Below are 27069 nucleotides of genomic sequence, written 5' to 3'. Positions count from 1 at the left end.
CCGAACCGTGAGTAATTTGAACCGTTCCACCCCTAATATATATATATATATATATATATATATATAGGTTACTCCTTGATGGCAATTAAATGCATCATTGATACATAAATATTTAGAAAAGCTACTCTAAATAGGGTTTAAAATGAACGAAATGCCTGAATGTAAATATACATTGGGAGATCAGCTGTTCTTTTGGGCCTCAATAAGAGCAGATGATGCAGTTAGTAATGGCGTTGCGTTAGTATTCTTACAGACGAGACCAGACAGACGCATAAAGCCACTCTGGTACGCGACTGCATCTCCCAGCTAAATAATACAGGAGCCCCGGCCTACCTGGACCCATTTCCCAACAGAGCCAATCAAGAGTCATTTCCTGCTGTCTGTCAGCGTGTCACACAAAAGCCATAAATATTGACAGCCGTCGCCAATAAAGACACCCATAAATCGCAGAATTGAGGGGAAAATATGGCACGGGGGAAATAAAATCAAATAAAAATACAGCGATCATTCTAAACACGAGTGAATATGTGTGTGTGCGCAGCGTACAGATGGAGAAGCGCGATCGATTCGGGTTTGACGTGGCGTGCACAACTCATTGTGGATTTGGAGAGCATTATTTTCTCACCGAGTTGTGGAAAGGGGGGTTGGGGTAAAGTAGCGTAGTGTGTGGTACTTCAGAGAGCCTTCCCTCCCATGACTGGATGTATATTAGGAGTCTAATGTTCAGCTGAATAATTGATCAGGGCTGCTGTGTTTTTTTGATAATTAGTTGATAGCTTCTTAGCTTTAAGCCCTCCGATCCATTGGAAGAGACTTGTTTTTTGTACACTTTTTTTTTATGTGGATTGTTTGAAACAACTGCTCAGATGGACTCGATAAATGGCCTAAGGTTTGGATAAGTTTTGTTTTGTTTCGTTCTCATAACCTAATTTCATCTTTCCGTTCTCTCCGGATTGTGCTGTTGCTCAAGAGACTTATTAGAGTTTTGCAAAGCATGCAGAGTAAAAAAACGGTTACGGTTTTATTGAATATCACTTCATTAATGAAAGGCTGCCACTTTACTGCTCATGAATGAATTAAATTAATTAGTCTTTAATCATAGCATCTAGAAGTAACCGAAAACCATTCAGGAAAGTACATAAGAACATATACGGTATATGCACTTTGCAGTGCTTTTATTAATTACTATAGTGTTCTAGCCAAGTATGTGGCAATATAGCTTTATATTGATGAAGAACAGACTGTAAGAACCTGTTTCAGTTTCATTCTGAAAAGATACACAGTAAGTGTCCTTGAAGTAGAAATATAACTGCTGGCAGCTGAACACGGCACAGCAGGTGTGGATTTCTTCTTTTTTGAGAAATTTTGGATTTATATATTTATTTAATTTACTCTCCCTCATGTCCCCATGCCCTTACGATTTTCTTTCTTCTGTTGAACACAAAATTAGACATTTTGAAGAATCTTAGCTGCTTTTTTCCATAATGAAAGCATTTTTATATGGTCCATACGGCTATTGCTCTATATTATTACTCTTTTGAAGTCATATAATAGCTTTTCTTGTGGGAAACACATTGAAAATGAATTGTGATTCACTAAAAATCTTGCCCTCCACCTCAGCTTAAGAGAAACACAAGATTGTGGTGTTTATTAGGACATTTTAGGAGTATTAAAGCACTTTTATGCCCTTCTTGGGACTTTATGGCCTTGGTGTCAATATTCTTGCATTGTATAGAAAAGAGCTACTCTTCAAAACATATTACATATTTACAATCATGTGTGTGGGGGGGGGGAATATAAATATATAAATGTATATATATGTAAATATTTTCAAAATATATACTGAATGTTATATATATATATATATATATATATATAAAAACGTGATCAGTTGAAAAATGGAAAAACCCATATGGGTTGAGCACTAATTAGAAGCAGCATTTATAGTCTCATTCATCTCTGTGATGTCCTGAGATGTCTGACATGTCCCACTAAACTCTGCTGAATGCCGATGTGTGTTGTTTTTATTGTGGCATGACATGATGAGGGGCTGCTGAGGGGCTCCGATCAAACTCTGGGTGTTTCACAGGTCAAGAGTCACACTCGGGAGAGTTAATGCGGTCACCGTGGGAACTGATCAATCTCTATTCCCCGTTTTGATCGATCAAACACCCCTACTCCAGCCCCAGCATCAGCCAGCCACTCCATCGAGTTGCTCGGTGTCCACTTGCTAGCCTTGGACGAGTCCCAAACCTGCTCACCTGCACACTAACACATGAATTATGGGCATCTGTTTATCCCCCCTCACAGAGACACTCGGAGAAAGAATACCATGAGGTCTTCACAGATTTAGCTACTACAAGGAATGCAAATGTTTTCCCAAAGATATTTTATGACATCTCAATTTACATTGCTGTCAGGCACACAGTGAAAGCCTACATAATCTATGTGTCCCATGGACACGACATCACTGGGACAAGATTACAGCATGGATAGTTCGCATTGCTGAGAGTCAGTTTCTGCATCCAGCCTTTCTTAGACTGCTGCAACACACCACACGCAACATATCTTTTGAACATCTTGAGCACATTTTAATAATGTTGCACCTAAAAATGTACAGTTTTGAAAATACACATTTCGGATTTAAATATTTAATTTACTCTCCCTCAAGTCATTCCAAGCCCTTGTGATTTACTTTCTTCCATTGAACACGAAATGAGAAATTTTGAAGAATCTTCCATAATGAAAGCATTTTTTGGCCATTTGCCATAAAAGTGGTGCATACGGCTATTGCTCTATATTACTAACTGTTTTCAAGTCATATAATAGCTTTTATTGTAAAAAATATTGAAAAACGAAAAATCTTGCCCTCGCAACCTAAAGTAATAGTTCACCCAAAAATGTCATTCTGTCATTAATTACTCACCCTCATGTTGTTCCAAACCAGTGAGACCTTTGTTCATCTTCGGAACAAAATTTAAGATATTTTTGAAGGAATTCTGAGAGCTCTCTGACCCTCCCAGAGACAGCAAGGATCCTAACATGATCAAGGCTCAGAAACGTAGCAAGGACATTGTTAAAATAATCCATGTGACATCAGTGGTTCAACCGTAATTTTACGAAGCTACGAATACTTTTTGTGCGCAAAGAAATCAAGAAAACGTAAACAACGTATCCGCATACAAAATGGCACTAGGGTGGAGGAGATGAATTGTTGAATAAAGTTTTTTTGTTTGTTTGTTTTCTTTCCGCACAAAACGTATTACGGTTAAAAATTACGGTTGAACCACTGATGTCCCATGGATTATTTTAATGATGTCCTTACTACGTTTCTGAGCCTTGATCGTGGTAATATCCTTGCTGTCTACGGGAGGATCAGAGAGCTATCGGAATTCATCAAAAATATCTTAATTTGTGTTCCGAGGATGAACGAAGGTCTTACAGGTTTGGAACGACATGAAGGTGAATAATTAATGACAGAATTTAAATTTTTGAGTGAACTATCCCTTTAAGAGAAGCTCAATAATTGTGGAGTTTATTTGGAAACTTAAGGACTATTAAAGCACTTTTATGCCCTTCCTGGATTCTTTCATTGTATAGAAAAGAGCTGCTGTTAAAAACGTCTCCTTTTGTGTTCCTCAAAATGAAGACAGTCATACAGGTTTGAAACAGAGTAAAGTATGATACAATTTTAATTTGTAGGTAAACTGTATCTTTAAAACACACCAGTTACTGGAATATGGTCAGCCGTTTGTCTCAATTATAGATCATTAATACACATTAGTACAAATTAAAACTCCCACAACACTCTTTCACTAGGCTCTCTTCCATATGAAGCAACATCGGACTCTAAAATAAGTCCTGAGAGAGAGAGTGAGATGCCAGGCAGCTCCCTCAGAGGAGCACGGGTATGAAGCAATGTGGCCGCAACGGCTGGTGGCCACCTGCTCAAAGTCCCAGCGTGCTTATCAGACCCCCTGACAACAAGAGAGCAAGAGAGCAAACAGAGGCCCTGCCATGACAAACAAGCCGGGAGATTTCCACAAGATCAGTGAAAAGCGAGGCCAAATAAACCAGGCCCTTCAGTCTTGAGCATCCAAAGCACATCAAATCAGCTCCCACGGGACGGCAAAAGAGGAAGCCAGAATGTGACACCTCAGCACAAATTGTTAGCACTTCCTCTGGGGATTCGGGGACACTTAGATTATCTCCCATGAGTGTAACGGTACATTTATAGGTTTCCAAAAACTATTAGTGTTGATAAAGAGATGAGGCACTCAACTTTTGTTACCATTTTTGCTACGGACGTTATTGATACCTTAAACTGTGTGGTTTGCTGTTGAGAGATTTATATAGTAATAGTAATATTACGTTTCTTGAGGCGTTGCGTCATCACAATCAGTGTTGGGGAAATGCATTACAAGTAACATGAGTTATGTAATCAATTACTTTTTTTGAGTAACTTGTAAAGTAACACATTACCTTTAAATCTACAATGAAATATCGGAGTTACTTTTTCAAATAAGTAATGCCAGTTACTTTGTATTCCCATTAAATCACTGACAGCTGTCCTGTCCCTGTGTTGAGAGAAATTGGGAGTAAGTGCAGAGACACTTCCTTTAGCCTGAGGCTTATTCATTTCACTTTTGGTGTGAAAGGGCCTTTACAGTTGCCAAATAATACAAGCTTTGGGTTTTTGTTATTAAAAATAAATAAGCAAGCCCAGCTTAGGTGAAAAAAGTAATGCCAAAGGAACATAATGCATTACTTTCCATAAAAAGTAACTATGTACCGTAATTAGTTACTTTTTATGGAGTAACGGAATATTGTAATGCATTACTTTTTAAAGTAACTTTCCCCAACATTGCAATGCGAAATGTATAAAGCATCGCTTACACTTTCAAACCAAGCAGCTTTTTGTTGGTCAGCATGGTGAATTTGCACGAGTGAAATCTGATATTTTTCACCCTGAAATGAAACTCTTGATTCCTATTAGAATGACAGGATTTTGGACGTGAAATTTCGCTGAGCGATGGTAAACGTAACCAGCTTTAGCGATCGGACTTGCTAAAGTTAAACAGAAATTAAACAGAAGAAAAAAAAAATAGGGACCTTATTCTTATATACTCATGAAAAATGTCTTGTTTGGATTGGACCAGTAAACAACCACCCAAAACACCTTAGCAGCACCTTAAAAACCTCTTCATGTAATTATCTATTTTGCTCATTTTTTTCTTATATAAACTGCTGTAAAAAATCACCAACAGAAGGGAAACAGCCAACATCCAACATCAAATACTATTTGTCAGCCTGGCAGAAAGGAAGTGCGTGTAGCAGCGTGTGAACAGATGTCCACAGAAGACAACTCCAAGCTCACCGCCTGACAGCACCATTGAAGTGCACTTCAAACCTCACCTGTAGTTTCACCGACCAGCAACACTGATCCACATCCAAGAGGTCAAAAGATTTCGGATGGGATTTATTTTCTTTCTACCCCTCATATCTTTTTTTTCTCCCTTCCTCGTGTTTATGCAAATTTGATTGTGGACCGCACACTCACAGCCTGCCTTTAGTTGTAAATAAATCATTCGTCTCATTCTGTTCATTAATGGGCACTCAAGGAGATTCTATTAATCTGTTCATTAGGGCACTTCAAAAACAACAAAAACATACTTATTAAAAGCAGTTCCAGCTGCGTAAGCTCGTTACTCGCGCCTTAACAATGCTTGTGGCACTCCACCAAAACCGTGTGGGATAAAAAAAAAAAAGCTTGTATTTGGCAATTTGGAGTGTATTCTATTATCACCGATCAACCCTTTCAGGCAATGATGAATAAATATTACTTTTGGATATGCAACGAGACATATTTGCACATCATTTACATTAAAAATGAAAAATTTGCAAATAATCATGGTACATCCATTTGGCAATATCCTTAATGCCGTTCAACGTGCCGTTGAGGCAGACAGGGTCTTAGGGTCTTCTTTAGGAGAAGGATGGGGGCTCAGCAATTGATCGCTACATTGATCTAGCAATGCCTGAATGACCGTAAAAAATTAAATTGGTTTCTTGGAGGATATGCATTTTTTATCATAAGAGAAAAAGTAAAAGCTCTGATTTTGAACATTTGGAAGCACCGCACATGAATAAACGCAAAAATCTGAGTTTTAGCTGTTGCACACCTTATATTTATGAGGGATGCAAGAGGAATTTGTGTATTGTGAGATTTCAGTGTAGATCAACAGATTTGATGTTTAATCGCTTGTTATTCAGTCAAACAAAAGCTCAGATTCCTAATTGAATGCTTCTGGACTGAAATCAATAAGCGTGTTTTTATTTGGCTGACCTCCAGGTATTTTTCCAGCACCTTACACCACCAGCTCATCTAGATAAACATTAACACCCGATTGCCATTTTATTTTTAGCTTGTCATGATTATACAGCTGAATTTACAATCTGTGAGTCTGCCTGAGTTTATTCCTGTGATCCATGCAGGAAAAAAAATACTAATCACATCAACTGTATGACAGTGTAAAACATTCAAATATAGCATATTTTCCAGGGTTGCTGGGTGATATATACATATTATAATTTTAATACACATTAGCACAATGCATTTCTGTGTAAACTGTTTGTAAAAAAATTAATAAAAAGTGAATGATCTTGTGTTTCATGAATGATAAACACAAAATTGTCGAAATGATAAACCCACAATTGTTAAAATGATAAACCCAAAATTGTCAAAATGATAAACCCAAATTATCAAAACGACAAACCCAAAATCGTCAAAATGATCAACACACAATTGTTAAAATGATTAAGTCAAAATGATCAAAATGATAAACCCAATCCTGAATGATAAACCCAAAATTGTCAAGATTTTCGTACAATGTAATTGATAGATACTGTATATTTTAACAGTGATGCTATTTTCTTTGAAAATTGTTTGTAAAATCATTCCTTCATAAATTGGCAAATTCAATTAGGAATAGTTTGAATATTACTTAAAAATAGTAAAAGTAGTTTTACGAAACAAATTAATTCTACTAATTTCACGAACAAGATCCCATAAACATAAACTTTCATACATATTTGATAGCCATTTTATATTGTAACAATAAAGGCACTATTTTTTTATGTAAATAGTGCGTCAAAACTTTTTTTTTTCAGTAAATTGTCCTATTATCAGAGTTAGCAGTATTTAAAAATAGCACAAATAGTTTTACAATCAGTTTACACAATTCATTCTGCTCATGTTTGGCTAATGAGGCCCAAGAAATGAAAACTTTTGTAAGTATTTGAGTGTCAGTTGTGTAAATCATACTTTCTGTGCAAATTGTAAAAACATTCCATTTTAAATTGTTGCATTCAAATTCAGTTTTAAGAATAGTAAATAAAATGAACAATATTTGTACAATTTTACACAGAAATTTGTTCTACTATTTTTTGTGTGTGTGTGTGTGTTAAAGAGGCCCAATAAACACCAACCTTTGTAGGTATTTGAGATTGTTAGGAAAAAAAACATTACTACATTTTTGTGTTCAATTCCATGTTAAAATTTTGAAAAATACGTAATTAGTAAACATTTTCTACAAATTTACACAGAAAAGTGCGAATGCTGATCACATTTGATAGCCACTGTGTATCAAACCTACAAAGTCACTACCTCCAGTGTTAGAGGACATAGCTTGCCTGTCGTAAGTGCACTTCAGAGCCAAGTTACACATAGCTGTGACAGTGCAAAGGGAAGTGAGCTGACATGGAAACAGTGGTGTCAGACGCACTTTAAAAGGTCAGAGATGCCTTCTCTGCCCATCTGACGTGTTTCTGGCAGCGGCCCCGGTCTGCAGTGTCTTCCCCTGCTTTGACTCATAGCACCCTCGTCCCTGTTTGATGACCCCAAAACGCCAGGCATCAGAGGCTCATGTGGGAGCAAGGCCTTTGATGAGAACGCCTGTCAAAAAACAGACTAAATGACAGGTTTCTTTGTAGAATGGGCATTTTTGCTTTCATGAATTGAAACATGAGACGTGTTAACAATGCCAAATGCATATATTTGCTTCTTGCAGCCCTAGTATTTCAAACCTGGAGATTTTATGAAATTAGGCCATACAGTATCGATTGTACAGTAAAAGAGTTGATATAAGTGATGCAATGATACCAAACAAGAAGAGATTTGATTGGTTTTCTGTGGCTTTTGCTTCGCCGGATTTGGAAATCCATTCTTTCAATTGATTTCGTAGCATTTGTTATGACTATGAGAGCAGCACAAACAAGAACCGCAAGCAGTCAAAACAATCCGAACCAGATATCGATGGAGCCTCCCAAGATAGCAAGAGGCATTTCATTCACGTTATCTTTGCCTTGAGAAACCACAAGTATTATTTTCACGGCTCGCTGTTCTCATGAGAATTCATAATCATTACATTTCTGTATTTTCATCTCCCTTTTGTAAACGTTTCTCATGGGTGAATTGAGAATCAACATGTAGCCATTTGAGGAATAGTCAGACGGGAACTCGTTTTCACGAATTTTCCTCATTCTTGCCGACATCGGACTCAAAGTGATCTTTTCACCTCGTACGTTTAATAATTGACCAAGAGAGCCATGAGAACCCAAGAAGGGTGACAATGAATGCGTTGTTGAAGCCGTTTAACTCCTGTGTGAGAGTGTTTCAACTGCGCAACGCTAAACATGCTACTTAATCACAAGGGATAAATGAAGCTGTATCGCTTGACAAACAGATTAATTAACAGCGGGTGAAAAACAGTGACATTTGGTGAAGTTCACACGAGAACGACCTCTTGCGACCTAAAGACCAATATTGATTTCCTACTGACTACTAACACACAGACACAAGTGTCGAAGGTTGAAATAACACTCAAATGACTGAACAACTTTTGTGACTGAAAAATCAAAAAGAAACAACATTTGTAAGCCTTTTTAATTCCATAAAGTGGCATATTTGGCATATTAAATGAGAAACAAAAATGTACAACAGAACTTGATGTTAAATTGATTTTATCCATCTGAGATTGATCGATTGTGAAAAGTTGTTTCTAAACTACTGGTCAAAATTTTGGAATAATTAAAAAATATATATTTTTTTTAAAGAAGTCTCTTATGCACACCAAGGCTGTATTTGTTTGATTAAAATACAGTATAAACAGTAAATATTGTGAAATGTTATTACAATTTAAAATAACTTTTTAATAACTCTAAATATGCTAAAAATATTGATTCAGATAAGGACAGTTGCTACAGGACGACACAATTTACCCAAAAAGGTTTGAAAAACTTAAAGGGATAGTTTACCCAAAAATGAAAATTCTGTCATTAATTACTCACCCTCATGTCGAACCAAACCCATAAGACCTTTGTTTTCATCTTCGGAACACAAATTAAGATATTTTTGATTAAATCCGAAAGCTTTCTGACCCTGCATAGACAGCAATGCATCTATCATGTTCAAGGTCCAGAAAGATAGTAAGGACATCTTAAAATAGTCCTTGTGACATCAGTGGTTCAACCATAATTTTATGAAGCTACGAGAATACTTTTTGTGCGCAAAGAAAACAAAAATAACAACACTATTCAACTGGGGCAGTCTCCGCCACCATTCATGAGAGTACCACGATGCATGCTCTCTGATTTCGTCAAACGTATCTTAATTTGTGTTCTGAAGATGAACGAAGGTCTTATGGGTTTGGAACGACATAATGGTGAGTAATTAATGACAATTTTCATTTTTGGGTGGACTATCCCTTTAAACATTTTCAAAGATTATCCAGTTAATCAAGGTTAAATTCAAAACTTTGAACCATTCTGAACATTCCCACCTACTTGAAAAAGTTCTAATTTACCCAAATTACTACTTCTTACACATTTGTTGGTCTCTCCTCAGGTTGATGACCAAATGAAGCTTCTCCAGAACTGTTGGAGTGAACTCCTCATCCTGGACCACATTTTCCGGCAGGTGATGCACGCCAAAGAGGGCTCCATCCTCCTGGTCACGGGGCAACAGGTGAGCGTCCGCTGCAGTCTCCTCCATGCCTCCCCGTAGATCTCATCAGGCCTTTTTGCCAGTGTGGATCAACATCCTTTAAAGTGCTATCGACTGCCCCGGCCACTCCCATTAAAAATAGATTACGCTTAGGTATAAACTAATGTGGCCAGAATAATCAATTGTAGACTTCTTATCAAGTGCGTGGTCAACGAATAAATAAAATGGTTGATTAAGCATGCACGAGTCATCGTGGTGAAGAAGGGATGAGAGACACAGAGAGACAGACAGGGAGGGAAAGCAGAAGATATGTATGATTTTTACCTCAGTCGTCTCTGAGGAACATCGCTGGACGGACGCCTCAGGCTCAGCTGAAGTTTTCTGCACACGAGGACCTTTAATTCTGTCTTCGGCTCCAGCACTTGCACACACACTTCCAGAAGATGTTTAAACTGCTTATAAATAAATATGCTTCTGTCTGCCTGTCAGTAAGGCTTGAGTTTAATTTTTAATTCTATGTTTTTCCCTCCACCCTCTCTCCTCAACAAAGTGATCTCTAACTGTAGTGACAGCTCAAACACAGGGACTCGTGAGCAGGAGAACTTTTCCAAAGAGTTCACAGCTTATCAGAGGATTATGTATCGAAACAGAAGAGAATAGATAGAGAATAGACGACATAGATACAGAGAGGTGACTTTTCGTGGCCGTGGTCTAGCAGTTAACACACATGCTCTGGTAAATCATACAGCGAGCGATGTGAGTGCAAATCCAGCTCCTGACGTGATTTCCACCAAGTCATCTAAAGGACAGAGAAAACCCAGATTACAGTAGACATCTTTATTGTCTCAAGAACATAGTTTCTTCTAGACCGTTATGAGATTAAATAAACAAACTCATATGCTCTGGTAAATTATACAGCCATCAACACGAGTTCGAATCCGGCTCCTGACGCAATTTCCACCAAGTCAACTAAAGGAAAAAGAAAACCCAAACTAAATATCTTTAATGTCTCAAAAACATCTCAGTTGTTTCTTCTAGACAATAATGAGATTAAATGATGAACAAACTCATACGCTCTGGTCAATCATACAGCCATCAACGCGATTTCGAATCCGGCTCCTGGCGTGATTTTCACCAGGTCATATAAAGGAAAGAGAAAATGCAAATTAGAAATTTTTAATGTCTCAAAACATCTCAGTTATTTCTTCTTGACCATAATGAGATTAAATGATGAACAAACTCATATGCTCTGGCAATTTATACAGCCATCAACGTGGGTTCGAATCTGGCTCCTGACGTGATTTCCACCAAGTCAACTAAAGGACAGAGAAAACACAAATTAAGCTTATTTGATGTCTCAAAATCATCTCAAAAGTTTTTCAGTATTACTCAAGCATTTCTTATCAAACTCTCCCAATATCAAATTATCTGAATTATATATACATAATTTTACAGCTCTATACTTTTTCCTATGCCATCATTTGAGACAAAGTTGATACTTAAAAGAAACACAACTGAGAACTCCACTTTCACAGCTTTTGGTGTCGAGTCTATTTGAGGTCAGAAATTGATTTGTTTGGTTAGTGTCAAAGTGGTTTCTAGCCTCCTGAGCCATGAAAGAGCAACCTCTTGAGCAATAAAATCTGAGAACGTTTGTTAGATATCACATCTGGAGATCTGTGAGAGCTCACAGCGCTCGCTATCTTTGATTTGTCTGGATTGCGAGTGCTCTGCGTAGCGTGCCTCTATGTTTGATTAGCGAGGTCTGGCGGAGGGTTGGGGGCGGGGTGGAGGAGGGCCAGACCTTGTTTGCATATTTTGCCTAATGAACAGCTGGTGCTGAAAAAAAGCCTTTGGGGAGAGAGAAGGCAAAGACTCAAACAGTTCATTACGTCCTATTATTCCAGAGCAGACTACTGACAGCCCGGCCACACAACACACTCGCGCATGAACACGGACTTATGCATAACAAACAAATGCTCTGCCAGTTATTAAAGCAATATTGTCATTCAATAATTCAGTGTAGTATAACTTCAGACTGCTGTGTAGTGCATGTGTGTGTGTGTGTGTATATATATATATATATATATATATATATATATATTGACATACATTAAAATGTAGTTACTCCAAAACACTGTCAGTGACTGTCAACTGAACTGCCCACCATCTCTCATCTTGTTTGAGGACGTGTCATTGTTTCTCCCTAGTGTTGGTATGGCAGCAAAGCACTGTGGGGGATCAGTCCTGAAGTGCTGCGACACATGACACTACATGGGCGGCTTTCCAATATGTCACAGACCTACATCTCCCCCTCCACCCTGTCTTTTGCTCTATCTGTCTGTCTGTCTCTCATTCTGAAGGTCTCAGGCCTTTAGAAGAATCCAAATCATCATAATGATATTCATTCAGGTCTCAGTATTTTGTCAAGATCAAGCATTCACTGATATTCACGATGTTAGAATGAATTGGGGAATATCACTAAAAACAGTTCGCGACAAGTGTTGCTCAGTCGTCATTATGGAACAAAAATGTCAAAGATAACATTTTAGGGACAATTTTCAGTAGTGTATAATTTTAAAATACTTATATTGATATAAATATGCATCATTTTCAAAATTTTATTTAGATTAGTATTAATGTTTGTTAAATATTTTCAGTATTTTGCTTTATTATTTGTATTTTTTAAGGGTAATCCCACTACTTTTAATTTAAGTGGTTACTAATGCTTGAGGCACATGGTCAGTTGGTCAAATCCCAGTTAATTGACATCTTCAGCAGCTTCATATGGGCCTCGAAGAGATCCACGAATACAGCCGGTGAGAAATGAGCAATTCTCCAGCCAGGACTTTAAAAAATTCCACTCATCATATTTACACAATAAATAAATTCCAATCCCGCCCGTGTTTTTAATTGCAAATCCAGCTCAGAGGGAGCTCTCCTTACGCTTAGGAGGCCCGTAGTCTACCTTATCCAGAAACCCTGGCGCAGTCAATTATGGTAATGAATTGTCAATAAATATAAAAATTTAATATGGCCTGCTTACAGTGAGTGGCAGCTAAGAACTTGCCTCCAAGACAAATTTGCTGTTGCTGCAGATATTAAGTGCACCTGAAAGGGGAGGAGAGGGCCACGGGGGTCCCGCGCAGGGTTCGGCCCGGTAGCCTGGGGGACCTCCAGGGGCCCCCGCTCACTCGCGCCTCTCCAATCCCCACCGCCCTCGTCTGGTGCGGGGCGCTGGGTTCCGAGGGTCTGGGCACCAGGGATGGAGAAACGTGCAGCTCTTCCCCGCTCGATTTGATGCTGATTATCATTCAGACCTCGGCCCAGCGCACTGTCCCTGCTGTGCGGAGAGGAGCCTGGGAAGGAGAAAAATGGAGAGAGGCATATAAAATGTAGAGCTGCCAGAACTGGTTGCATGCTTACTTCAGACGGCACTGAAAAACTCGAAAGGGGGTGCCAAGTGCCGTCTGGCTGATTGAACTTTTAAACTGAAAGGACTCTGATTCAAGAAATTGAATTTTCAATGAATAAGGAACAAGGCCTAAACTTTTCTTAAAATACTCCTAGCAACTCTTGTTGTTCCAAAGCAAATATGAGCACATCTTCTCAAAATAAACTTCGTATTTCTGTTCCAAAATTTAATACGTAACTCAATAATTAGCACAGATTGGTTTAAACGATGGCACGCGCTTTATCAACCAATGGAAGATGGGAAGAGTGTTCTTTCAGACCTCAAATTATTTATGCAATCCTGCTCCTTGTACCTCTCTATACCTGAGATGTTTCAGACCTTCAGAGATCTGGCGTGTTGCTTGTGGTAATACCTTTATTGTTTGTGTGTGTGCCCTTTCTCTTCAGGTGGATTACGGCCTAATTGCCTCCCAAGCCGGTGCCACACTCAACAATCTCCTGAGTCACGCGCAGGAGCTGGTGAGCAAACTACGATCCCTCCAGCTGGACCAGAGGGAGTTTGTCTGCCTCAAGTTCCTGGTGCTGTTCAGCTTGGGTGAGTACAGAGAAAGGGGTGGAGGGGTGGAGAGTAGTGGGCTTCGGCCTCTGTGCATTATCCAAATCTCACTTGCTTGCTCCCAAGGTTCTTGAGGGACCTTGAGATAAGCCACAAGACCGCATTCACTTCCCCCTGTACGATAAGACCATCATTATGAATGCCACCGTCTCTTACCAGTGATGCCAGAATAGGTCGGTCAAAACTGTTATTCTCAGAAAATCGTGTAGCTCAAAGATCTCGTTCTCTTTTTGTCAGTCTTCATAAATTCATAAATCAATATGCATTTTTTTAAACAATAATATATTTTCTGGGGAAAATTGCTGCAAAATAGAATTTTTTAGTTGTCGTTTGAAGAGTGCAGTCAAGAACAGTTTCCAGATTTTTGGAATTTCCAAAATTCTAAGTTTCTGACGTGCACATCAACCCGCCATGTTCTATTCTCCGAGTGAATTTTTTGATCAATTTATGGTTCCATTTTTTTATGTGAATCTTGGTATTTCCATCTAGCAAATTTTTTTTTGCGTAAATTTGCATAAAATATGTGAATGAAAACCTAGCTAACGACAATATCCTCACGCAGACCTTTCAGATATATTTGCATTACACTGGCTCATTCATAAGGGGTGGTATGTAAGATATTTTCTGTTACATCAGGCAAGTGGCCGCATGATAAGCGGGAAAATTACGCAGAGTAATCTTTAACCAGTCATAAAAACAGAATTCACAGTTTAATGCTGAATGTCACGGAATTTGTCAAATTTTGAATGAATTAATCAAAAGTAGGTCATTACACTTAAATCAAATCACGATATGGACTAGTATCTGTAAATATTAAGCCGCAAAAGTCGATTTAAATATGAATCCTGCATGTTCTGCCTGTCTCTGTTAATGAATGGCGCAGACGCACGGTTTCATTTACTACACACACACTGAAGCGCTGATTTCAGCGTCTGCCGTCTCACTAAATGAGGACGTAAGTGCTCTGAGAGTCACTTCATGAGCATTTTAGCATTTGATTTGAGTAAAACTAGCGTCATATCATACACAGAATTATAAAGGTATTCACGACAACCCGTCAAAATAAAAGTCTGGTTTGATTTGAAGACATTGTGCCTATAACTATTTTTCAGTAGAATGTACATAGCCTACTACTACTACTAAAATGAAACAAACATTATTTTTTAAGGAATAATCACACAAAACATTTCTTCCATGTTTTAATTTTAATAGTAAATCCCCTTTGTTTGCCAAAAAATCTTGTTTGCTTAATTTTCAATAATTAAAAGATAAATGATCAATTAAATTAATATTTTATGCCTTCATTTGATAACCAGAAAAATGTAAATACACAACACAGAATTTCTGAGGGGAAAAAAAATTCATAAGGCTACTTTAAGAAAATTTTTTTATAAATTAAGTTGTTTTATGCATTCAAATAATTAGACATGCTAAAACACAGAATTTGATATTTTAATAAATCGATGTGAAAATGTATAAGTTTAATGATTTTAATTAATTAGACATGCTTTTTAATTAATACAATTTAATTTAACTATTAAAAAGGAGTCGAGAAAAATTAAAATGGAAAAAACGGAATTTGGAAAAAAATAAAACGGAATTTAGGAAAAAATCTAATGGATTTCATAGGGCCCTAACTAATCCCTCAGCCTTGCCGCACCCCACAGTTTGGTAACCACTGCTTTATTCTTTTAAATTGATACATTAATCGTGTTTATTATATATTTTTTTATTAAAGTGGAAATCAGTTTACTAAATAATGTAAACTTGACTGACTGCTTCACTTCCACTTTAAAGGGATATTTATGTTGTTTATTATTTATTTTTATTTATACTATTTATAATTTTTGTGCAATTATATGTTTGTGTTTACATGTTGTTTATTACTGCAAAAAAATTATTAAAATAGATGTTTAATTTCATAACGTACAAGTTGATTTCAAAATGCAAATACTTTTTTGCATTTTGTGTTTTTCAGTTGAATAAAAGACTATTTTTCCCTATATATTTCATCATTGAGGATTTCGGTCTCGTCTCGTCTCGTTCTCGTGAACCCAGTCTCGTGTCTCGTCTCTTCTCGTCATACCCCTACTAGCTAATGACTGTTTACAAGACACACACTAATCAATGACATCTGATGCTAGTGGTCTTGACCTGCCATGTTTGAATTTTTATTTTTGGGTGAATTAATTATTATTATTATTATTTATTAAGTAAAATAAATGTAAATAAAAATAAATGTGATATTAAAACAGAAAACATTAGATTAGTGCATTTAAGTGCTACTTAAGCTACACAAGTTCTAGCTATACTTCCAACTTGGAAACTTACAAAACCAAGGTTGCATTTTTTTTCTCTATTGGAGTTAAGAAAATCAGGAGGTCATTTGCTCCTAGAGATTTGCGTGCCGAGTGAATTCAGTTTTGCTTTTAGCTATCAGTAACCTTCAGTGCTTCTCTTCTGTTAGCCTACTAGCTTTACATTGAAATGATCGGAGGTTCCATTGCTTACAGGTCAAGGCAGCTCTTGTAGCCAATTCACAAAAGCTGCAGGTCTCCACCATAAAAGACCAGCATCAAAAAACAGGACTGGCCGTCTGTTTGGCCTCATAAGAACATGGAATATTAATGCCGACCATCCGCTTCTGCATCAGAACATCAGTCACAATTGTTCCGTCCTGTGGTTCCGGAAAAGAGAATATGATGTGTGTAGGGCGTAGGTGCTTTGATCCCATCCATTCCGTTTGCTGCGTCCCTGAACTACCTGAAACTACGAAGCAGGACATAAGCCTTTATGTCCAGCTCCCCCATCACACCTTGAGAAGGTTCCTCACATCTTCCCAAGACCAAAGACCAGTGTTGAAAACTCCAGACCTCTCAACCTTGCTGTGTTTATGTTGATCGGCTTTGTGTAGCCGAGGTTTTTTGGTTGAAGTTTGGGGGGAATCTGGTGTAAATAATTTGGCGGAAACATCATCCATAATAAAACTCTCACCTGAGGGGAGTGTAGCGCCCCAGGCACTGCCCCGGTCTAGCAGCTCGCCCCACCCATGCTGTGTGCCAGGCCCAGAGAGACCAAGAGACTAAGAGAACTAAGCCTGGAGATCAAAGATGGCTCCGATTAATAGTATCCTGTGGGTGAAGGGTGGCCGGGGCTCTGTGTACATACAAGTGCACGGATGAGAAAAACACTTTGCCAGTTGCTATTGAGAAGCCAGTCAGAGGTTAAGTAAATGAAGCCCATGCTTTATGAAAACTATTGGAATTATGGGAACTTATCTTCTGTCTGTCTCGACCTGCTGCTCATTCCTTTTTGAATGGAGATTCCACAAAGAAAAATGCTACAACTTTAGCTACAGCATTCCTTATTAAACATTAGCAATTACGTTCATAATTAAGGTGCGTTCTTGCATTACAGCAAATGTTTGCGCCATTAAACCAAATGTTTTATGATTAAAAAGTCAAAACAAAAACTAAGCAAAAATTTGCACACCAAAAAGTTCCACTTTTTATTGTCAATAGTGTAGCGATGAATGAAGTCAAACAGAAGTCACCTTCAAACCAAGCATTTTTATGATGGTCAACACAGCAAATTCACGTGATCAACATGAACCGGTTGCAAAATCTGTGTTGGGAAATCTTTTGCCCTCACACGAAATTCCTAATTGCATGGATTTCTATTCAGAGGACTGGATTTCACCCATGAAAAATGGCCAAACAACAGTAAAAGTGACCACACCTTACATGAACAAAATTCATGATTGCTTTGCCGCGACAGTTACATTGATTGATTGATTGATTTTATTTTATATTATTTGTACATTTAATATCTTTTTTATAGAAATATTAATAAATGTAAAAATTAGACATTTACAATAATAAATAATAAATTTTAATTCATTATATATATATAATGTTATATATATATATATATAATGTTATATATATATATATATATATATGTGTGTGTGTGTGTGTTCATACCAAACATTGTTTATGAAGTCTGTCTTTTTTGAATGAATCCTAAAACAGAATCAGTTATCATGGTAAATGTGCTGGTAAACCCAAGGCCACACACACAAGGTCAACATTTGGAGGCCATGACATTAAAACATCAAATCCAGTGCATCAGCCCTCTTACACTCGTTAAATGCAGTGTCTCCGTATTGCATTTACAAATGAAGCCTGTTAACGGAAATCAAAATCACATTTACCCATGCCGTTCCACTCCCCACCGCTTTAAGTTAGTGTCTGTTCGCTCTCAACATGGCCAAACCATCGCAATTTGTCACTGTCGGGGGAGCCCAGGGGGCTCTTTGTAAAGATAAGTGTCAATAAAGAGGAGGAGAGACATGAGTTGACCCGGGAGCAGTCACTTGTCTCCTCGATCCCTCCGGCTTGTCGAGAGGACCGATGGCACTCAGCCGATCACTTCTCACGCTTTTCTGCCAGTCGAAGCGTCTCTATCTTTCCCACTGTCAGTCTCAGTGTGTTGAATAAGTGCTTTGGCTCTATCAGGAGCTGAAGGCTTTATCAATGGTTAAATAATTACGACCAAGACATTGATTTCCTCGACAACAGGAAAGGCACTGAAGGGTGAACGATGTTCTTGTGGAGTTTAAAGGGGGTAGAAACGATTAAAGTGGACAGTTCTGAGAAGATGCCAACATTTCAGTTGGAGCCGCCTCTGTGATTGTCTCGACCCTCCATAAACATCTCAAGAACGTCTTGAGACATGTTTTACTAACTGTTTTTAACTAGAAATGCCATGCAAAAATGGTGGTAGCCACTGAAAAATAGTTAGAAATTGATATAGTAATCAAAAAACCGACTCATGAACTCTAGCAGTCAACCAAGGTCATGGGAAAATTTAGGTCAAAAAGAGAGAAGGGTTACCAAAAAAAGAGAGAAATTTCTGTCATTGTTTACTTACTTTCACGTTGTTCTAAACTGAGACTTTCTTTATTCTGCAGAACACAAAAGAGGACATTTTGGAAAAACACTCAAGTGTTTTTTTGCCCATACAATGAAAGTAAATAGGTTCCCAGATTGTTGTTTTAAGCCTGTGTTATACTTTCCGCGTGCACAATTTGGATGCATACACAGACATCGCAGACACGGACTGCTTGTATTTGTACTACCGAAAGTGTACACTGGTGGTCCGCTCGGCAGACGTGTTCCACACATGCGCAGTAGATCGGCTTGAACAGTAAATAAACATGTAAACAGTAAACAAACAATTGCCCAAACTATGGGCAAATTCCCTTCACGAATTATTGCACATCTCTGTCTTTATATTGTTTTATCGACGGATTGTACATAGGGTTGCCAGGCTTTCACAAGAAAACCCGCCCAATCGCTACTCAAAACTAGCCCAAAACTAGCCCAATCGCATTTCGAGGGGTTCTCCAGTTAAAAAAAATCGCATTCCGGGGGGTAAAATACACGTTTTTTGGCTGGGTTCCCCTGCTAAAATTCGCATTCCAGGGGATAAATATCATGTTATTGGAGTCGCTTAAACCCACGGACATGAAAAACAACCTGCAGCAACAGTGTTAAAGTAGCCCGCGGACTTGGCAACACTGATTGTAGCGGTGCGGGTATCAACGGACTTCTTCACACAGCCTGCGCATGCGCAGTTGGTGTTTTTGTAGCCTACTTGTCCGCGCGGTCACAAAAAATGAGAGGCAGGCGGATGTCCGCTCTGAGCCTCCGCGTACACCCTCTGATGACGATTTTTACGTCACGCGGACCCTAGCGGACTCGCGCATGCGGAAAGTATAACAGGCTTTAGACACCATTCACTTTTATTGTATGGACCGTTAAAACATCAAAATATCTTTTTTTGTGGTCACAAAAGAAAGGAAGTCACGTTTTGAAGAATATGAGAATATGAATATGATTTTTTGGGTAAACTATGAGTGATTTTGGGTGGACGAACAGTATTAATCTTTACCCAGATATTTTGTTTCAGATTTTTTTAATAACTCTTTTAAATTTAGTCAATATTTCATATCATATTGATTAATTCCAGCCAGTTTTACTTTTATGCAGTCACCAAGTACCACTGCATGGCAATTTTTGTCCAACATTTTTGGACAAAATCCATTTGTTTCAATCGGAATCCACACAATCAGGAATTTCACGTAAGGATGAAGGAATTCCCAATGCCGATTTCGCAAATTTTGAAAGTTACTTCTGTGCTTTGTGCTTTGTCCATTTCGACACTATTGACAATGGACCTTTTTTACCGTGAATTTTGATAATGTGCTCCTTAAATGCCAGATAGTGGGCAAAATAGGATTAGTTGACGAGAAATTACACCTAATACTCAAAAACGTTATATATTAACAAATGTAACCAAAATATGCAAACTGACCTTGTCGCATTTTCATCAGCTATTTTAAAATTAAAATTATAGACGTAATTCGCATTTCGACACCTTGTCATTATCATCAAAATGTAGATGACACTGGTATAACATTTTTCCGCTCATGGCATCAACACTTGACTATGAGATGGGATGCATCTCAAGTCCCTGAGGCTTGGCTGTTGGGTCTTTTCCAAACACCTCTGAACAACACTGCATACAGTCAAGGCACGCAGCCGTTTCCCCTTTACTCTCGCTTTAAAGGAGCAAAAAAGGCAGTTCCCACATAGGTAAGCTCTAATTAAGCCGGCCCATCTTGTTTCCTTGATCTGAATCGATATGTCTACCCTTGTGCGAAGAGAGGGGAGATCAGTAATGCATGCGCAAAGGCTCATAACAGGTGCAAATATTCATTTCCTGAAACAGACCAAATAATTTGGAAGTCGAATTTTTTATATTTTGAATTATCTTCATTTACATTTTCATGTAAATGTTAGTATGTTTTAGTCATTTAATGTGCTTTTGTCATTTGTACTAGTTTTTTAATATGTCTGTTCAGCTTTAATTTATATCTATTTGAGTTTTAGTTAGTCATCTTAGTACTTCAGCTTATTTTATTTCACTTAGATCACAAGGCAACATTACAATTTAATTTGTATAATTCCATTTAATTTGAATAAAAGGTTACGTTTTTCCATCTTGTTTATATCATATCTATGTTTTATTTTCTATTTTTAATCGTTTTAGTTAACAATAGCAACACTGGTATAAGTAACTGAAAGCATATGATCATATTAAGCATTTTCCAATTGCAATTCCATGTTTAAAACTACATGTGAGCCTGGACGTTACCAGCAAAACCTCACTGAATCCAGAACACGATTGCATCTGGCACTAAAAAAACCCATCTCAGGTGAACCACGCATCTGTGAAATGTTTGTAAAAGTTTTCCCCACGTTCAAAAAGCACAGAGCGGCTGGAGTTGCCTTCGACAAAAGCTGTGGATGAAGTGATTGAGAATACACTGAGCTATAGGTACTTGTTTTCCTTCTCCGTCTCACAACTCTTCCTCTGTCCCGTCGGATTCCTCTCTTCCTCTGCCTCTGCCAGAGCCTTATTACAAGCTGTCAGTTTATTGTAAAACATTAGGAAAGCAGAGGGACACTTGCTGTAACTGTCTTATCGATCTGGGGGATAGATTCTGTGATTTAACGCCCAAGCCTCCCATATTTCCACATTTTCAGCCTCCTATTAAAGCCTGTGCTTTCCTTTAGCTATTGATGTATCAACATTAACTGTTACAAGCAACTACAGAAAATCAATGACCAACTTTTATTACCGGCTGCATAACACGCTAGCTGGCTCACGCTCCAGTACTTAGCATGCTCCGCTCATGTCAGGTGTTTCCTAAGTGATATCTGCACTGGAAATATCAATCATACGAGCTCCGGCTCCTTTCTGCCTGTTTGTGCAGATACTTGCCCCAGAACGGAGCGCTTGGGTGCCATTTTTATGATACCTGGCCTGCGCTGCTACAAGATTCACCGCTAACAACAACTATTAATATCCGTAACGTTCGGGACTTTTGCATTCGATTTGGTAACCGCACCTTTAGCGATCATTCACAGCTTTAACTAGCAATACACATATTAATTTCCAAGTATAATGAGCTTGCATGCTATAAAATAATAATAGCTCACCGTTTCTGTCTATCACATGAATCGAAAGGGATGCATTTGAAAAGGAACGGCGTGGCAAAGACAGATCACCCTTAAAGATTTATGAGACCTGTGGTCCTGCCGGGACAAACATATACAGGCTTGGTTTTTCCGATCAATGGGCTGAAGTTCATTATTCTCTCTCACCACGGCCGTGCTTTGCGTTTTTGTGCATTGTAAAGGGGCCTTGTTGTTGTTGCCTGTGCATATCTGAGGTTTTTCTCCTGTTTCTTCTTTCTTACGTGACTTGAGGTCTCACTAGCTTGTCTACGGGTGCAGTGCTAACTTATTCCATGCCAATTAAATTCTGCAATTTCTCTTGGCCTGCGAAGAGAGCCCGCTAGCCCAGGACCTTCAATCCGGCCAGGGAGACGCAAGCTGCCGCGGATGTGATAGGATATATCTATTGATCAGGGAGCCGCCAGGTCTTATTTAAACTTTGCACACAAACACAGATAAGGGCGTTACACAAGCTCTAACATAAACTCCCCCTGTCATTTCTCAATCGATTTCATAGAAAGAGTTCTGTGCCGTGAACATCTATAAAAGTGACCCGGTCACAGCAGAAGGAAAACACTCAGCCCCCATGAGCACTCGGGTCAAACATACACCACACAGCTGAGCAGACGTGCCCCTTGAAAACAGTACTGTCTGAATGGTTTGTAAGCTGTTTGTGTATAAATAAATATTTTATATTTATATATATTTTTTTTATAATTCTATCATTTTCAGTTTTCAGATGTCATACTGTAGGTACAGTGGGGCAAAAAAGTATTTAGTCAGCCACCAATTGTGCAAGTTCTCCCACTTAAAAAGATGAGAGAGGCCTGTAATTTTCATCATAGGTATACCTCAACTATGAGAGACAAAATGAGAAAAAAAATCCAGAAAATCACATTGTAGGATTTTTAAAGAATTAATTGGTAAATTCCTCAGTAAAATAAGTGATTTTTTCTCATTTTGTCTCTCATAGTTGAGGTATACCTATGATGAAAATTACAGGCCTCTCTCATCTTTTTAAGTGGGAGAACTTGCACAATTGGTGGCTGACTAAATACTTTTTTCCCCCACTGTATTGACAATGGCATAAAATTATAAAAAGGCAAAAAAAATCTGTAAAATCTGTACAGTAAACCTGTAAAATATATATTACAAAATGTAAATATGTATATTTATAATAAAATAAAAATATAAATAATAAACATTGAATTATACAGTTCCGTGAAAAGGTTTTTGACCCCTTCCAGGTTTTTTTATTTTATTTATTTATTTATTTTTACATTTTTTGCATATTTTTCACACTTAAAAGATTCAGATCAATATTACACAATTTTTAATATTACACAAAGATAATGCAAGTAAATACAAAATGCAGTTTTTAAATGATGATTTCATTTATTAAGGAAAAAAAGCTGTCTAAACCTACCTGGCCCTACGTGAAAAATGAATTGCCCCCTCCTGTTAAATCATGAAAGAACTGTGATTAACCACATTATTTTAGAAAGCTGAGTTAAATTTTACTAGCCACACCCAGGCCTGATTACTGCCAGACTTGTTGAATCACTTAAATAGAACCTGTTTGACAAAGTGAAGCATGCTTAAAGAGCAACACATCATGCCGCGATCTAAAGAAATTCAAGAAAAGATGAGAAACAAAATGGTTGACATGTATCAGTCTGGAAAGGGTTATGAAGCCATTTCTAAGGCTTTGGGACTCCAGCAAACCATGGTCAGAGCCATTATCTACAAATGGAGAAAACTTGGAACAGTGGTGAACATTCCCAGGAGTGGCTGGCCTACCAAAATTACTCCAATAGTGCAACGACAACTCAACCTGGAGGTCCTAAAAGAACCCAGAACAACATCTAAAGAACTGCAAGCCTCACTTGCCTCAGTTAAGGAAGTTGAACTTTTTGGAAGGTGTGTGTCATGTTACATCTGGCGGAAAACCAACACAGCATTTCATAAAAAGAACATCATACCAACAGTCAAACATGGTGGTGGTATGTGTGATGGTCTGGGGCTGCTTTGCTGCTTCAGGACCTGGATGACTTGCCATAATTGATGGAACCATGAATTCTGCACTCTATCAGAGAATCCTGAAGGAGAATGTCCGACTGTCACTTTGTGACCTCAAGCTCAAGCACACTTGGGTTATGCAGCATGACAATGATCCCAAACACACCAGCAAGTCCACCTCTGAATGGCTCAAGAAAAACAAAATAAAGGTTTTGGAGTGGCCAAGTCAAAGTCTGGGCTTAAATCCGATTGAGATGCTTAAACAGTCCATTCATGCTCGAAAACCCTCCAATGTGGCTGAATTAAAACAATTCTGCAAAGAAGAGTGGGCCAAAATTCCTCCACAGCGATGTGAAAGACTCATTGCCAGTTATCGCAAACTCTTGATTGCAGTTGTTTCTGCCAAGGGTGGCACAACCAGTTATTAGATTGGGGGCAATTACTTTTTTCACGCAGGGCCAGGCAGGTTTAAGCAGCTTTTTTCCCTTAATAAATGAAATCATTTCAAAACTGCATTTTGCATTTACTCAGGTTATCTTTGTGTAATATTACAATTTGTTTGATGATCTGAATCATTCAAGTATGACAAATATGCAAAAAATTAAAAAACTGGACGGGGGCAAAAACTTTTTCACAGCACTGTATATTTTATAAGTTTACAATCAGTGTTGGGGTAACGCATTACAAGTAATCCAAGTTATGTAATATAATTACGTTTTCAAGTAACTAGTAAAGTAACGCATTACCGTGTCCAGTGATCATCCACGGGGCACGAGAGAGCAGCTATGCCCTAAAACCGTCCCCTGTAACCGGAGCCCGCTGTTAAACGTGACGGCACAAATGAGCCGACAGGTGCTGCTACCATGTCTCTTGTTCTCCTTTTCATCCACCTCTCCTTCCTCCCCCCATCATTGTATTTAAAGCAACAAAGCAGTGGAATGCCTGCACCGCCTTCTGATTGGAAAAAATGCCCCATCATCAGTCTTCCTGTAACATAAACCTGTGCGAATGGCGTGGGGCTGGACGGGTGTCACACTACAGGGACAAATATAGAAATGAGAATTCATCTAAACATTGTCTCACTTGGGGGAGAAGGTTTAACAAGAATGGCAGGAGAGACGTGAGGTCACTAAGAGACGTGGGCAAGGGCCGTGTGTTGTCTGTCAACAGTGGGAATGCTGGGAAGTGTGGCCGAGTGGGGTGTTGTCTATTCCTGGTGTTTTCCATGCTTGGAGACTTGTCGTCGGACTATTATGTGTCTGGTTGCCATTTTTATGACAGTATGGACAATGCGATTGAGTACAGGAAATGATGGAGAGGAGGAGGGTCTTAACGTGTTAGAGCATGTTTAGGGTGATGGAGTTACCTTCAAATATTTGCCCCATTCATCTAGATGTGCTATTCTTCACGTTCAACTTCAAATTGTTGTTCTACCATGACAGTAGTTGGCCTAAAAGAAAAAAAGAGACCGTAAAATAAGTAGTTTATGCAAATACTTGCTATTGTGCTGCTTAAATCACTGCTGAGAATGCAACACATATAAAACATTTTAAAATGAGCCATATAGTGCTAGATTTCCATATTTGCAAAACAAAAATCGGTATATTACGATTTTTAAATATATTTTTCATATATACAAAAATAGCCATTATAATTATTTCTTAATATTTTTCATACATATAAAATGTATTACAAGATTACATTTACATTTTACATTTAGTCATTTAGCAGATGCTTTTATCCAAAGCGACTTACAATTGGGGGATACATAAAGCGATTCTTCATAAAGAGGTGCTAAGTGTGGAGTTTAAAGAAAAAGAAGAAATGAAGTCTGCTTTAGAAGTCTGCTAAAGATTAGAAATTTTTTGTAGTATAATTTTGCAGGATTGCAGGATTCAGTTTGAAACATCATACTGTCTACAATATTTATGTAGCATATATTCTGCAAATATTTTCGTCTGAGAAAATCTTTTTTCTCATATGAGAACTAAATCATTCATGTCCAGCAGTAATCTGAGCAATTTGGGAATTAAAAATATGCTTCATTTTATGTATTTAGTCTCTGAGTGCTTCACACCTTGTGATGATATTTTATTACTTTTATCCTCCACAAATTAGCTTAGCTTACAAACACATCATGTAATGTTACCCTCGAGGTAAAGGAGACTGCATCTTCTAAGTGGAATGAATTAAACCAGAATTTACACTCACATCTATCAAAATACAGAAGCAGCTTTAGTATGCGTGTGAGAGAAAGACAAAAACTGAGAAAAAACACCATCGTTTGGGTCAACACATGCAGGATTACTTGGCTACTTTTTTTATCCAAAGCAAACACTGTGATGGTCAAACATGAATATATATAAAAAAAAATGAAAAAGTGGTCATATAAAAGGAGGAAAAATCATGCTATGGGTTAACTGTCCTTCACTCAAGAAATATACATCCCCAGGCACTGTGTTGAATTATTAATTCAAATTTGTCAAAAAAAAGGGGGTAGAGGGGGAAAAAGAGAGAGAGATATTGATGGAGGCTTGGCTTTAATGACCTCATTAGGTGTGTGGTTTCCACTAAGGGCAGGATCTGGACTGCAGGTAGAGTTTTTGGGGGATACTTGACCCCTGAATGATTTTCTGTCACTTTATTATAAACAAGAAGAGATCAACGCACCTCCCCATTTCTGCACATGCAATCAACTGGCACGAAAACGTGTTGAATGCAAATATAAATATGCTCAGAGGTGATCGTGATAAGATAAAGATGCAAATTAAGGAGTCGAGAGAGTCTTAGAAACCCGTTTGGCTGTTCAGAATTGATTTGCCTCTCAAAATGATGGTTTTCCAAACACTTTTTTTCCAAAAATGAAATAGATAGACAGACAGACAGACACAGATAGATAGATAGACAGACAGACAGACAGACAGATAGAC

General features: G+C 38.1%; 1 protein-coding gene across 1 annotated transcript in view; it reads left to right on the top strand.

The window, feature by feature from the left end:
- Positions 1 to 27069, top strand: part of LOC107593334 (nuclear receptor subfamily 5 group A member 2) — a 61750-nt gene that overhangs the window by 26135 nt on the left and 8546 nt on the right. The window contains exons 5-6 of the mRNA XM_016283019.1: positions 9905 to 10024; positions 13865 to 14012. Coding sequence (XP_016138505.1) covers positions 9905 to 10024; positions 13865 to 14012 — 268 coding nt within the window. The remainder of the gene's footprint in view (positions 1 to 9904; positions 10025 to 13864; positions 14013 to 27069) is intronic.

This window comes from Sinocyclocheilus grahami, unplaced genomic scaffold, assembly GCF_001515645.1.
Source record: "Sinocyclocheilus grahami isolate Dianchi unplaced genomic scaffold, SAMN03320097.WGS_v1.1 scaffold169.1, whole genome shotgun sequence".
Lineage (NCBI taxonomy): Eukaryota > Metazoa > Chordata > Actinopteri > Cypriniformes > Cyprinidae > Sinocyclocheilus > Sinocyclocheilus grahami.
This window is presented reverse-complemented; position numbering and strand designations above follow the sequence as displayed.